General features: G+C 38.0%; 1 protein-coding gene across 1 annotated transcript in view; it reads right to left on the reverse strand.

The window, feature by feature from the left end:
* LOC138043129 (protein SFI1 homolog) overlaps window positions 1–15,000 on the reverse strand; it is a 70,961-nt gene that overhangs the window by 55,827 nt on the left and 134 nt on the right. Inside the window, exons 1-8 of the mRNA XM_068889262.1 lie at window positions 14,521–15,000; window positions 13,713–13,785; window positions 11,524–11,649; window positions 10,589–10,666; window positions 8,382–8,492; window positions 6,147–6,241; window positions 5,424–5,541; window positions 4,647–4,749 (exon numbers count right to left, since the gene is read on the reverse strand). The exon at window positions 14,521–15,000 is cut by the window's right edge and continues 134 nt beyond it. Coding sequence (XP_068745363.1) covers window positions 4,647–4,749; window positions 5,424–5,541; window positions 6,147–6,241; window positions 8,382–8,492; window positions 10,589–10,666; window positions 11,524–11,649; window positions 13,713–13,785; window positions 14,521–14,776 — 960 coding nt within the window. The 5' untranslated portion in view covers window positions 14,777–15,000. The remainder of the gene's footprint in view (window positions 1–4,646; window positions 4,750–5,423; window positions 5,542–6,146; window positions 6,242–8,381; window positions 8,493–10,588; window positions 10,667–11,523; window positions 11,650–13,712; window positions 13,786–14,520) is intronic.

The raw sequence follows: 15,000 nt of genomic DNA on the forward strand, positions 1-15,000 counted from the left end.
GCTCCTAAAAAGTGGAAAAACTGGTTGTAATTTGATACGACGGCGCAAGGAAGGGGAATGCGTTTAATACCGGGTTGACGTCGTAGACCGCTTTTGCATTGTGACAGTTCTTTGAAAACAGCGATGCAGAGCATCTAAAGTACTTGGCGTTGTACGGCGAAACCTATATACCTGTCGCAGATCGGCAAGGAAAACAGCTAGACTTGCCGACAATTCGAGCTCACAGAGCACGAAGCGCGAAAGTGAGCGCGAAGCGCGAGAGCTCGACTGCCAAACCGAAAACGAAAAGCGAACGACTTTAGAAAGTCTAGGAAAGAGCGTACAAAACCATAGCTCCACCAACCCTCGAATACGGAAGTGCCGCATGGGATCCCTACTACGAGAAGGATATTCAAAAGCTGGAGAGAGTTCAGAGAACGGCAGCGCGATTTTGCGCAGGCAACTACAACTCCTACCAAAGCGTGACAGAAATGCCTCAGGAATTTAATTGGGAAACCTCTAGCCCATAGAAGGAAAACCGCCACACTATCTTTTACGTATAAACTCTCCCACAACCTGAAGGATTTTTCAGTAGCAGCCTACCTAAAACCAAATAATGAAAGAAGAACCCGTGAAACCCACACTTTAAAGTTTGTAGTTCCTAAGGCAAAGAAAGATATTTTAAAGTTTTTTTTTCCTTCCGAAGAACAATCAAAGAATGGAACTACCTTCCAGAGGATACAGTGAATACAATGTCTGTAAATAGTTTTAAATCTAAGTTAGTTAACAGTTTCTAATTTTTCCATTACACTAGTTTTACTCAGACTTTCATAGTTTTTAATATTCCATTGTATTAGTTTTAATTCAGATTTTTACAGTTGGTGTGATATCTCGCGATTTTTAGACTTAATAAAGTGTAGATGTGCAGATGTACACATCAACCCGGTATCGAACAAATTTCCCTTCATCCTTTATCGTTTTGTCGTTGAAATCAGGCAGTAAAAGCCCAGGCTAACGATCTCAACATTTGCTTCAACAGCCGTTCAAATTTTTCTGAACGCTGTTGAGCGATGTTGACCGCTAGGGTGGCAAACTGTCTCAACACATCATCAACAGCTTCACCAGAGGTCTGGTATTCAGCCGGCGGGTTGTTGCCAAGGATACGGACCTGGATACGTCGTTGAGAGACCGATTAGTACGCACGCACATACCCAACAAAGATGCAAGAAGGTGGCAAATGGCTTGAACTTCACTCAACATTCGCGATATCAAAAGAAATGTTAAATGGTTGTTGAAGCAATGTTTAATTAAACGTTTTTAAACTCAGTCAACATCATTTAACAGACTTAACAGTTAACTATTACAGGGTGATGTGAAGTGCTACAAGTTTTCTACCCATATGAACCACGTGAGCGTTAGCCCTACTAATGGAAATGGGCCCACACAAGGACTCTCGCAGCTCTAACATTTTTTTGCGCAAAAATAGGTTTGATTTCTCTTTGGAGACAAAGAAACTTCATGGACACCTATAGACCATAGAAGTCACTGAGATTCACAAAATACATTGATGGAATTTAACTCTAATTTATACTCTAAGGGCCTTCTGAAAACAAGTATGCGTGCGAAAAAGAACGATGCAAGTACGGCAAAGAACATTGTGGATGTATTTGACCATCCCGGCCAAACCACTCGGCAAGTATTGATTTTCTTTTTATTTCTATCTTCTACAAAGAGTTTGCAGTACTTTGATCATGATTTTTATTTGATTACACAGAATCATTATTTCAATGTATGCTACAGGAAATTTGGAGGGATAAAATCCTGTTTGTCACAAACTTCCACATCGAAAACAAGGGGTGTAATCGGAAAATGTTGGCTACATATTCTGCAAAAATCGCGTTTAATTTTTAATGGGTTGTAGCTTTCCCCTTTTCCTACTCCGGCTTTCAATTGTCAAGATAGAAATGAAATTTAAAAGAGGAAGTCAGTGGATTTCCAGCTCAGCATGGTTTTACACGGTTTGCGTTGATCCCGTTTCAACTTGGTCTACCAGTTTTGCGATTTCTAGAGGACCCCTATGACTCCATTCAAAAAAAGTGTAGCGTAAAACTGCAAAAGAAACGACAAACTGATGAACTCGTTATTGCAAGAGTTGCCATGTGAACAATTTTCCGTGGTTTTCGATAAAGTACAAAGAAGTAAAAAAATTTTTTTTTTCATGAAAGGAAACAGCCTCTGATGAAATGTTGCGAATAGCAGGTTTTATCGTAGTTCACGAAGTTGACGTCATCATCATCAAGTCAAGCTTGCTCGGCACTCCGGGACTATATCCCTCCATCTATTCCTGTCTGGAGTACGGCAGTGTTGGTAGTTCTTCTGGTAAACGACCGGTGTCCTTTGCTGATTGACTGACGTTGCAAGATCGTCCAAGTGTTTCCTTCCAATATGTAGGTCCCTGCGATCAGGAGTTATTTTCTTTAGAGTGGGCGCGCCCTCCGTCAAGAAAAGAACGCCCGATCGCAGGTTACTCGTATCTTTACTTCTCCAGTAGCAGCCAGCAGATCTTTGTCTCCACTCACATAATGTGGCACTTATTGGACGGATACTCCCATACAGATCTTTCTTTTTATGGTGTTCGCGCTAGGATATGTTCATTGCATCACGCAACATACGGGTATATATTAGTCCCATTGAGAGTGTTCTCCGGATATATTGTTAGGATCCAAGCAGTTGTGCTATTTAGCAGATTCTAGTTGCTACTGCTGCATGGAAAAAATCTCTTTCCATATTTCGTGGCGGTGTTGTTTTCCATATCTTGTCTGGTTTGTTTAGCGGTACGGGCCAAGAATTCTAATCTAATTTCTACATCTCTCTCTGTCCAAGCTATATTGCCGTCAAGGTAGCTGACAAAACACCATAAAGAGGATGCCGGGATTGCTCCAGGGTAGTCTTGGTTGAAGCATATAAACTCCGTTGTTGATGAGACAGGATCGACACATCTTTAAGACAATCTCCAGTGATAACCAAATCATCGGCGTAATCTCCATCAGTTAGTTTCATGGCAGACTGTCTTCTACTGTTAGCCTTGTATAGTGTAAATCCAAGATCTTATTTGTCTGAGAAATTATTCCTCATTTTAAACCGTTAATATGCCATAAAAGGACAGAGAAGACGCTTAATTAGCGTTAGCGGAAAACGTCAGAGGTAAAATATTAACCACAAACAAAAAGACAAAATCATATCGCAATTCTTGAAATGCTGTAATATTGAAGTTCTTTTGCCATATCCGGCCAGGCATTCATACTTTTCCACGAACAATAGGGAGATTAAGAAACCACGATGGCTACGGCGACGAAAACCTCATGATCATTTCATCTTGTTTATATTACACAATATAGGTGAAGTGTCCTATAACTGGATTGGTACAGAGTTGAAGTAAAAAGTGAGACTGAAAGATTTACTGTAGTTTGTCCACGTTGTCGTCAAAATCTTAAATTTGGTCACTTCACATAGTAGTTTTGACGAGTGAAATGTTCTGCACGTGCCGCACGATCATTTTCGTTCTTTTAACCAATAATATTACTGCTTTTTGGCGTTGTCGTTGCCGTAGCTCAGGGGCACCCAACGAGAATATAGTTCAAAACCACTTAAACATAGCATTGTTAAACGTATTTTAGTATTTAAACGGTAGATGTAGGCATATTTTGATCCCCTAAAAATTTCTTATCTGTTCAGATTCCCTAGCTGAAAGTCTAGTGATCCGAAAATTATGGGGATCAAAACTTACCTTTTCGAAAATGTCAGCCAGAAAAATGGCTCCCGAAAATTCTAGGTGACCTTTTTAGGGTAAAAATCCATTCAAAATGGTCAATTATACCATGTTTTAGTTGTTCGAAAATTTTAGGACAGGCAGGCAAGCAAGACTTTTACAACTAATGTTTCAAAAATTCTAGATCTCAAATCGTCTTCCGAACAGATATTTTCCGAAAATTGACGTTGGGTTCCCCTGGTAGCTGTCGTCGTTTGTTAAACTCCCTAATTCTCAGTGGACCCTATGCATATCAAATGAACATGCCAACCCATAAAACTCTTCTCTGCCATCAGCGGCCTTACCGTCCTGACATTTTCACTCACTGGTCGTATTTACCTTCTTTTGCAGTCTTTTTTATTATTATTTTTAATAAAACCAGGACGGTAGAGGACTTCAAAAGGTCTCCATCCGATGGTCCATCTAACGGGGCATTCAGATTTACGAAGTTTTCCGCCAAGAAACTAATGGGACTCTTAAACGGGCCAGGAAAGGGTGTCAAATGGCGGTGTTCAACTTAAGTTAAAAATGAAAAAGAATTAATGGCAAAGATAGTAAACAAATTTAAAGTTAAAGGAATCGTTCATTAGTTTCAATTTTTACTTCTCGACACCCTAAAGCGTCGGCACTTTATAGTATAGCTATGCTTTGTGTGGAAAAACAATGTCATAGGAAATGTATACAAGTATTAATGATTAAATAAAACTCTTATTCCCGAAAGCATTGCTTGTCCGGGAATTTCGTAATTTTACCTAAGAGATAGAAGCAAATTTGGGTGAAAAAATGGAATGAACAGCATCAGACACTGGGTATCAATTAAGTTTACATAATTTGATAATTTACGAGGAATATGCCTAACCTTGCCTATCAGATTGTTTGCCCAAAACTCTAGAGCTTCGCGGTCCATGTAATGCAAGTTTCGTTTCAACTCTAACTGTGCAAGCCATTGTCGCCATACTCTCCTAGGTGGAATAATAGGTACAAATCCTCAGTGGGCTCTTGTGTACCGGATTTTAAGTACAACGAGTGGACTGTAGCTAACGCTTTTACCGTAAGAGGACTTGAAGCAGCAATAAACAAGGTCATGGCCTGTAACACATAAATACCACTGACTAGAAATCGACAAATCTCGCTTCAGATGAAGTCATCTGGCATCTAATTGAGTGACAACATGGGTGGGACTTCGATCACAAAATCTACAGTGTATTACCCCAACCAACCAACCCTTTCCTTCCTTTCCAACCCTCCCCTCCCCCCCCCTCGCAAACCATACATGTGTAAAAGGTAGAAAAAAAAGCATATTTAAACATGTAAAAATTCAATAAGATAACCTTTAAACAATCGACGAAAAGACCTGATATCAAAACGTTTTAATTCGTCAACGGTAACCATTATCTTTTATCATACTCTCCAATGGTACGCACGATGTATGCCAACTTTAGTAGGCCAAGTTCTACAGTATGCTCCGCTCAATTTGAAAGTTTGCTTTTGTTGCCGTATAAAAAGATCTAGAGATACTACTTACTTTTTTTTTTCGGGTGAATTTATGACCCAAGTGTGATGAATTGAAAACTGGGCAAAATCTGACCCTGAATTACAGTGTAACTAATAACCTCAGTTAATGAGAGGGATGTACCTCTTGAGCTGTATCTGAGCAAAGTTCATTGCATGGTCAGTCAGTCGCCGTTTGCCTCTCCTGGTACTTATATATTTCCTCCAGGCTGCCCAACATTTCATGAGAACCGTGTGATGTGCTTTAGATAGAAAAGAAAAATAATGAGACGTTGTTCAAAAATTGAAGACATTCATAATTAGAACGATTTAAATTGTTTCTCAATTTCTTTTGAGTTTTAAAAGAAATAATTTTATCACTTACAATCATGAATAGTTAAGGTTAGAAAAAAAAAGCAAATCAACCAACACCTTGAGGAGACATTGATCTCAAATATTAATTTCTTGTACACTCTGTACATTCGTTTCCATGTACATTGCATTTCTTTTAATCGTATGCAACACGTTTTTCAAAACCGTAACATTTTATTATATAATGACATCCTACTCTAGTTAACGAGAATTCGAAAATGATGATTGGGTCATGAAAATGTCATTCCAAAGCTTCCATTATTAGAACTTGTTCACATTATTTAAAAACTATATACATGGGGTTCAATTTCCCACAACAGCTGACTCAGCGCCCTCAAGACATCAAAGATGTCATGTCATGTCACACCTAAATGGTCTCAGAGGTAGGGCACTAAAATGGTCTTGTAATTTTTCAAGACACATGACTTAAATTGTATGTTACAGTAACTGATCAGCTTGTAAATAAATTTTTAAAATAACAAAAGATTCTCTTTACCATTTTGATGAGCTAGCTCCTCTTTAGCCTTCTTGACTTGACAGTACTTCATGTACTCCCTCCAAGCTCTCCATGCTTTCTGCCATAATCTATACCTGCATGAAAGGAATATCCATAGCTACACAGTCATATTATGCAATTTATTCAGGTACAGTTGTATGTTAGAATACAGTACTGGCCGCAGGAATAGCATCATTACACGCGCGTATCATATGCGTAAGTCCGCCATATTGCGCGCAATTTACACGCAAATACGCGCGCGTTACACGCGTGTAGATGCTGCTATTCCCATGGCCAGTAATGTACATGAAATTCCATACACTTGTGCTACAGAATTGACATCAGTGAAATTAAATTTAAGTAAAATCGGCGTAGTTAGATATACTGTGGTAATTTGCAATTAAAAGCAGTTGGACTTTGCTTTAACAATAATATCGGCTTAAAAGAGATTTGAATCTGGACATTGATACATGAAGCTCAGTTGGTAGACCAGTACAAAGGCAACTGCTCGGTCATGGGTTCCAGGTTAACTTGTACTTGAAACTGTTTTAGTTGCTCATCTATAAACTGAGAGGATCTTCATAACTTTCAATTCATATTCAGACATAATTAAGCTTCTGAGTCTGAGATCGACTACTGTGTAGATTACCAATAGATTAATAAAATTAAGATACAAGACCGAACTAAGGAGAGAAGGTGAAAAATGTGGATTAGGAAACACTGTGAAACAGAACGAAGCAGAAAAGACAAAAAGATTTCACCACAGCCATGAATGGAGAGACAATGGAAGTTCTAAATGAAGAAATTAAGGATACCAATAAAATGGCTATTTTTAGCCTAAAATATGAAATGAATGCACTTTAGTTTTATTATTTATTGTGTGCTAGATACAGATGTTAAATAAGGAGAGTAGAACAAAAATAATTGTTATAAATGGGAGTAAATTACTGATTCAGAAAAAGACTCAGTTCAAGAAAAAGTAAAATGAAAACAAAACAGCACTTGACCCATTCACACCTCAAACACCCTTGGACTCCCCACATGGATGAGTAAAATCGTCTGGTGTTAGACAGAGCAAAAAAATCTATTAAGTGTCAAACTCAGGGTTCAATGGGTTAAAAATGTTGTATGAATCCCAGGAGGCAAACTAAACAATCCTGACTATGGCAAGCAATTCTCAGGCTAAATGGAGCACTCTGATTGGCAGTTTTCAGACGGGATTTTACAGTATGGACCATTACCATGGAAATGGTCTTTTTCTGTAGTCTTTCTCTCTCCCGAGAAATTCAAGTTAAGCGAAACACAAAAAGCTTTTAAAAAGCTGAATTTAATTTTTTTTTTTCACAACGGTGGAATTATAGCAAGCAGAATTTTAAATTAGTTTTACTTGTAAATGCATGGTTAGTGTTCAAAGTTTGCTGATGGAAGACAAAGATTACGAAGATTTACCAAGCAGAACAGTAGTGTCCAATCACTCAAATTAGAAACAATGCCATACAATAAACAACTTTCTAACCTCACTTCCTCGGGGACCGTACTGGGGAATATTGGCCCTCAGTCGTTTTTGTGCAGACCTCCCTGCACTTGGTCTGTTCTGCCTACACCTCAGGGCAATATTTCCCAGTATGGCCCTTGCACTCGGTTAGCAAGAGGTTAGTTCTTGTTTAATAAATGACAGGGAAGTGAGAATTAAAACATTATGATGACTCAATTTTAAATTTCAAGGCAAGTGAAATTATGCAAAGGACTAAAAAAACAAAAATACAAGAGTGACAAAAATTTCAAGCTCAAATAAGGCAAAGAATGGTAAAGTCTGCTACGAGCCTAGAAGGCCCACCAGGCTGGTGCTTATCTCCGGTTTCTGTAGCATAAAGCGACTAGGAGTATTTCTAATGCCCCCTGGATGGGATGCCAGTCCATCACAGGGTTATCCCCAGCATTAAATCTGCCAGTACCCATTTATACACCTGGGTGGAGAGAGGCACTGTGTGAGTAAAGTGTCTTGCCCAACAACACAACACAATGTCTGCGGCCAGGACCCGAACCCGGATCATTCGATCCGCAGTCAAACGCACTAACCATGAGGCCACTGCGCCTCCCTAGGCAAAGAATAGGCCTTAAAAAAATTGTTTCTTCAAGATTTGCATGTGACACAAATACAGTAGTTTCACCTGAATTTGGTTTCACTGGACAGTGAAAGAAGGTGAACTTTAATTCCCTAATTTAGCAACTAACCTGTTATGATAATCAGCTCTGACATTAAGCTTCCATCCTTTTCGCCCTGTCCACCAGATATCTTGCCAAAGCTCCAATGTATGTTTCTTCAATTTCCTTTCATAATGTTTTCTAAAGAAGAACAATACGAAATAACGTCTCATTCTTGGAGACATGTGGCAAAATATAATATATATATAATATATATTTCTGGGACATAATATAATTATGTCCCAAAAAAAAGGAATTAATCATAATTATTAAATAAATGCACTTAACTCACATTACCTTCTAGACTACTTAGTGTTTATGTTGAGATAAAGGCACCGTATTAGCTAGGGCTAAACTAGTTTATCTAAAGTAGATGGTAGAAACGCTGCTGAGGGGAAGGGAGATGCTCAATTATGCTTGGGGTACTTTACCACTGTTTGCGCGCAGAATCGAAGGAAGATTTTAATGGACCTTCTTGAGCAGGGACAGTACAAAATGGGGACCCTCAAGCCAGATCCCCAACTGGGCCTCCATCTAGACCCCACTCGAGAGAAGAAAGAAAACAATAGAATCTGATGGTTTTCAGAGTGAGGTCATCACATTCTAAGGTCTTCTACATTTTTATCTAAACTAAGGAGGTTGAAGGTGACCTAGAAATGAAATAAATGCTCTTTTGAGTTTCCAGTTCGGTGACGTCTATAGTTATGGAAATACAGCATTTTGAATATTTCCGAATCATCACCTTGCGTGACACCATGACACAAAATTAAGCTATTTGGTTTAGCAGTTTGAGCCTTTTAAGTACATTAGGAAATGTGTTCATACACATTTATTTCATCTCATGAGCAAAAAGTATTAAAGCGCCTAATCAAGCAGAGTGAACAGATGTTTTCATTGTTTACAGACCTCCATATTGGTAGACCATATGGCGTCTCCATACAAAACTGTATAAAATTGCCTGAAACGCTTGACAAATAACACAGAAACAATGTACCCCACAGACCTGAGAATTGGAGTGGTGGTTAAAAGGTTTGTTTCCAACAACATTCCAAGTTCTTGGCCTTTTTTATTGAATGATTTCAATTTTTTTGTTGTGTGACAGTGAAACTATCTATAGTCCAATTTGAGGATACGAGAAGCGAAATAAAAAACAGAGCTGGCTCTGATCCTCGTACCACGCATGTTAAATCCTCCATTCGCGCATAACCACAATCTCTTTCGTTTTAGAGAAAAATGTGTTCTTCTTCTGATTAAAGAGCTGCCTTGTTTGTTTGCTTCAGGCTCACTCACTGCAGCAGCAACTAAAGGAAAGGTCTACAGTACCTAGTTACTGTGGCAATATAATGCAGCAAATCACATGAGTTTAAAAGAAAAAAAATGATACAGGTGCAAACAGAACTATGTTGAATTCATGAAAAAACCTACAACAAGTTACCCACTTAGCTGGAGGTGAAAACTGCAAAGGCTATATTAAGCACAAATAAGCTACTGCTCTTTAGGTGGAGTCATAATTCTGGTCAAATAAAAATGCCAAATTTTCAGTTCCAGGGGATACAACACTGCACTACTAACCTTAGAGACTAAGAATAGCAAGCCACTGACGTCAATACAGGAACACAGAATTTTACGAATAGAAATTTCGTTCTTTTGCACATAAAATTCATCTCAGAAGCAGTTTCACCAACTAATTGGGCCCTGGAAAATTCAATCTGGCCCCAGTTGTTTAAAAGGTGGATAATGCTATCCAGCAGATAAACACTAGCAAAACCAATTGAGTTATCCAGTGGATAGTTATTTATCCAATGGATACCACTATCCACCCCTCGAACAACTGGGGCCTAGTTTTGTCGTCACTGTTCTGCTATCCATAGTCTCCTTAGTAAAGCAGTTTTGTATCCCCCGGAAGTGAAAATTCCGATTTTTAAAAGGCTGAAAGGCATAGAACAAAAATCGGTATGTAACTTTTTTGGGCAGTCATTATATCAGAAGACCAGGATGTTTCACTTTAGTATTAAAATAATAAAAAAAATCTGTCATGTGCACTTTAAATGCATAATTATGGTTCATTATTATGAAAAATATTGAATAAACTTCATCCTCACACGAAAACCAGCTTGTACATTGTAAAGTATTCCAAAAATGGAACACTTCTTAACACTTCAATAGCCAATCATTTCCTTATAGAAGAAGCCATCACTCCCATTCGTACTTTCCTTAACTATATTGAATGCTGTTACCTTGCAAGATCTGGTGTCACTCTTCCAAAGGTTTTCTTTTTCCATATCAAGACATACTTTTCAGCCAAGCACTGATACCTACATGTAGGGCAACAATATAAAAAATACTGGAAGTAATTAATAATCAGTTATTACTGCCATTAATAGTCCTTGTTGTCATTAATAATGGCAGTAATAAGGATTGCTACAGGACTGACATGATTACTGTGCATGCTCCTTTGACAAACTTTTGACTTACCCCCGGTAACTAAACATTTTACACCAATTTTTTCATATACTGTTGATATTTTCACAACGTCAATTAATTACCATGTAAACACCATCCTGTATTTTTTAATTTTTACACACATTTTCCAATAATATCTAAATGTGCACTTTGCTTCTTTAACTTTAAATATTTTCCCAATATTGTCAGACTGTCAGTTGACAATGTGAAAGCACCAGCTACTTTCGCTACGTACTGCCACATTATATGACTTTGATTCATATTTTTATTTCTCACAGAAAGTAATTACATGCTTAATTGACCACTCCCCATAGGGGCTTTTCGGGGCCAATGAAACAAAATCAACGAAAGGACAGAACAGAACAACAACAACTGTTAAGAATTCCAACTGGCTGGAGGCAAACCAGTTTGCTATTTACACATGTGGAAGTTGAACCAGGGACTACCAGGAACAAATTCAACGAGTGGTCAGGGCAGGTCGTGAACCCGGGAACTCCGGATCTCAAAACAAGCGCCCTGACCACTGGACCGCACTGCCTCTTTAAAAACAAAATATACAATTGACCCAAAATATACAATTGAGATGGACAGTGCACTCCTCATAGACGTTATGACATTGAGTAGGTACCAGCTTTGACAGTAGTGTAACCCTTTTAATGATTTTTCTTCCCAGTATTAATTATCCAAATATAATATGAGTTACATGTACCTCTCCCTGTTTTCAGTGAAGATTTCACCCATAGCTGCTTCAGAATAAGAAGCCTTACAATCCTGTAACAGGATGGGCTCATTTCTTTCCTGATTTAATGCCATTGCAGTAGCTCCGTGTATTCTCCTAAAAAAAAGACATTGGTTGTTTTTATACTTAAGATGCACGATGCATCCAGACAAATTAAGCATGTCATTATTTTTATTTATCTTTACTGCATTTGATTACAAGTAGTTTGTCAAGAATAAAGATGGGCATGAGATGCACTATACATGTACATAGACAATCTACTTTAGTTTCAAGATGTACTACATGTGCTGATTCACAAGTACTTCAAGTTTGCCTCGGTATAAATTATAATATACTATTTGTCATGATATTTGACATTACTGTGTTACAGTTTGGACTAAGAACATTGTCATATTTGGATTTAGCTACCCTCCACAATCATCTCTGACTTTGGCACTCAATATGTCACGCAAGGGAGAGAGCGAGAAAGCAATTCCCTGCGTAGCAGCCAAGGAGCCACACCACAAGAGCAGGACAGGTGACCCAAGTCCCTGGTAAATTTAACGACTAATACTGACAGGAACCGTCTGCATTTTTTTACATGTGCCGGTATTCTCCAAATTCTTGTATATATGTTGTGGTTTATTATTGTTTTTGGTTTGAATTTTTTTGAACCAGTTCATTTTTTTTCAAACCAGCTTGAACTTTTTTAGGATAACTCCCACTTTAACATCTCTGGACATCTTTCTGAAATTAATTAGAACTCTTCAATGTAGTATGTATAAAATAAACTACAGAAATCATTTTAAGATTATGATGGATTGTTGCCTCAATAAAGAATTACACCTGCAATTAGGTGTATGGCAACTGCCAGTTAGGATTTGTCTGCTGTCTGCAGTCTGCAGTCTGCAAGTGTCATACACCACATTCCAGATAAGGGATTGGCATGCATTATAGTCTTGGTTATTGGGTCAAGAATATTGATTCATGGTTACTGGAAGTAAAGCATTTTTTCACTTTCAATTTTTGGAGGGTTAATATAAAAAAGCCGTGGTGCTGTGTCGGTGGGGAATTGAAATAAAAAACCAGGCCCCTGTTTTTTGACTACACCTGCAAAAATGGAAAATCCCTTTTTTAGACAGTTGATAGAAAAAACCCAGTTAAAAAAAAATTTAAACCACGACAACATACATTAAGTTGATCCAGAGTGAAGTACAGGTAGAAATACATGTACATGTACAAAAACAAGCAAATAAGAGCTCACATTAATATCATGATAATTGCTTCACAGTGTATTCTAGCACTTCTGTTTGGTACTCACACAATTTACAGTGTAAATTTCGATACACTGTACAGACTGTATTAAATGGGGTCAGGAAGAAGAATTAGAAGAAAAGAAAATCATTCTGACTCTGACTCTAAATGCATTGAGCTTAGAACTCTGCCTTTTCTCACACTCAAACTCTGTCACTGGTGAACACCATTGTCACTAGTTGATCAAGTGCACTTTTTGCCCCTTCAAACATTTAACAAATTATATTAACCTCAGACCGCATGTACATGGCTATCAGCAAAACAATGCAGTGATGTTGTTCAGCTTCCAGGCATTGCTTCATCATACCCAAATATGACAAACATTCAGTATAGCAAAAACCATATTACAGTCCCATGCAAAGGTGATGCCAAAAGAGTTTAATAATTGTTTTTTCAAGTGCTACAGTTGTATCTTTGTTTATTACTATGTAATCCAACTATTAAAGTACGATTCCTAGTAATGGAAAAGGACCCAGTCAACCCTTGGATTAGATCATTGTTACTACAGTGTTCAACTTAAAGCTACAAGGTCAGAAAAGGAAAGGATGTGGGTATTCAAGATGTTTTTTCACGGCAATGAACTTGTACAAGTAATGAGAAGGGGATGGCTGTTTAATCATGTAATCCAATCTAGCATTATCCCAAAAGAGTTGACTTCATTTAATGCCACTATTCACTCATCTGTAACTTGTCTTACACTGTAACTCTGGCTTGAAATTATGGCTACATAATTTGTAGAGCACAAGTCCATGCATTTCAGTATCAATGAATTTCGAAGCTCCCACTGCCTCTGTCTCATTTGAATGTGTTATGTACAGCTGTAACCTTGTATGGGCAGGCCTAAACTCTATATAATTTTAATATACCTGGGAATCTTTGATGCTAAGTTGATGATAGGTTTTTGCTCCTCCCCTTTTTTCTTGCTTGACTTTGGGTATTCTGTCATGGCAAATAATTTAACCCTCTAGTAAGTAAAATCTGTACTTCAGAAAGAAAGAGCATAAGAGATTGTGCTTTTACAGTAGTTGCTTAATCTGAACCTGAAAATATAGTACTACAATCTGACAGTCAACCAAGAACTTTCAGCTGCCTGTGCACACAATGTGAGACTTTCATTCGAAAATGTCCAGAAATCTCAGGACCAAAATGATCCATCAAAATCAGCAACCATTTTCCATATATCTCTCCAAACGTAATCTACTGGCTAACCTGTACACTATGCAAAAAATCTACATATGTGACACAAGGATAAATTAGAAGACCACTTCCCTGTACAAAAACCTTAGCCAACGTTCAACATGGCATATCTTTAGGACGCTATGGATAAAGTTATATTGCCTTTGAACGACTAAGGACATGTTTATCCTAAAATATCCAGGACTTTTGACCTTGATCTCCAGTTTTCAAGTGGTTCGAAGTTGATATTGATTGGTATTCATAGTTATACCTTAGTTAATATTATTGATAATGATTCATTGTCCACCATGCTGGAAATTTGCTTCTTCTCTTTTACACCATCAACACGGCATCGATGATGATAAGTGTATGTTATCTGTGTTAGTTACGTGGTTGTAGGTCGCATGATCATTTTCACATGTCTACGTGAGACTTCCAATATTTAAATTTCCCGCCAAATCAAAAGGAACTATTAATGTTTTTTTTCTAGTTATGTACCTGTGTCATTTCCAGTTTTTTCTCTTGTCTTTCGATTTTGAGGTGCAATGCCCTCAGCCTTGACAATCAATTGAGTATTGAGCTCTTTTAAAATAGCTTGTTTTGCTAAGACACGAGTCGACTTGTCATCTTTTGCCGCGAATTCCTTGGCCTTATGTTTCGCAGACTTCACGGATAACTGCTTCTGTTTTGTTGGTGTATTATAACGCTCATTTCTCATGCGTTTATCCTGTCTACCAGGACTGCCTTCTTGCATTTTCAGCCCTAGTTAATGAGATCACCAAAGTGGTCCACCATTTTGATTTCCGAACTCCGAACATTTCCGAAAGGACCGGAAATTGAAAGAACCGGTATTCCCATCATGCAAAGCTTACACGAAAATGAACAGTATCCCATAATGCACAGCGATTTCTTTTTGTTATCAACGTAACTGAACTGTTTGCCCGAAAAACTGTTTGCGCGACAAAACACATGATGAAA

This window comes from Montipora capricornis, chromosome 3 (genome assembly GCF_036669925.1).
Source record: "Montipora capricornis isolate CH-2021 chromosome 3, ASM3666992v2, whole genome shotgun sequence".
Lineage (NCBI taxonomy): Eukaryota > Metazoa > Cnidaria > Anthozoa > Scleractinia > Acroporidae > Montipora > Montipora capricornis.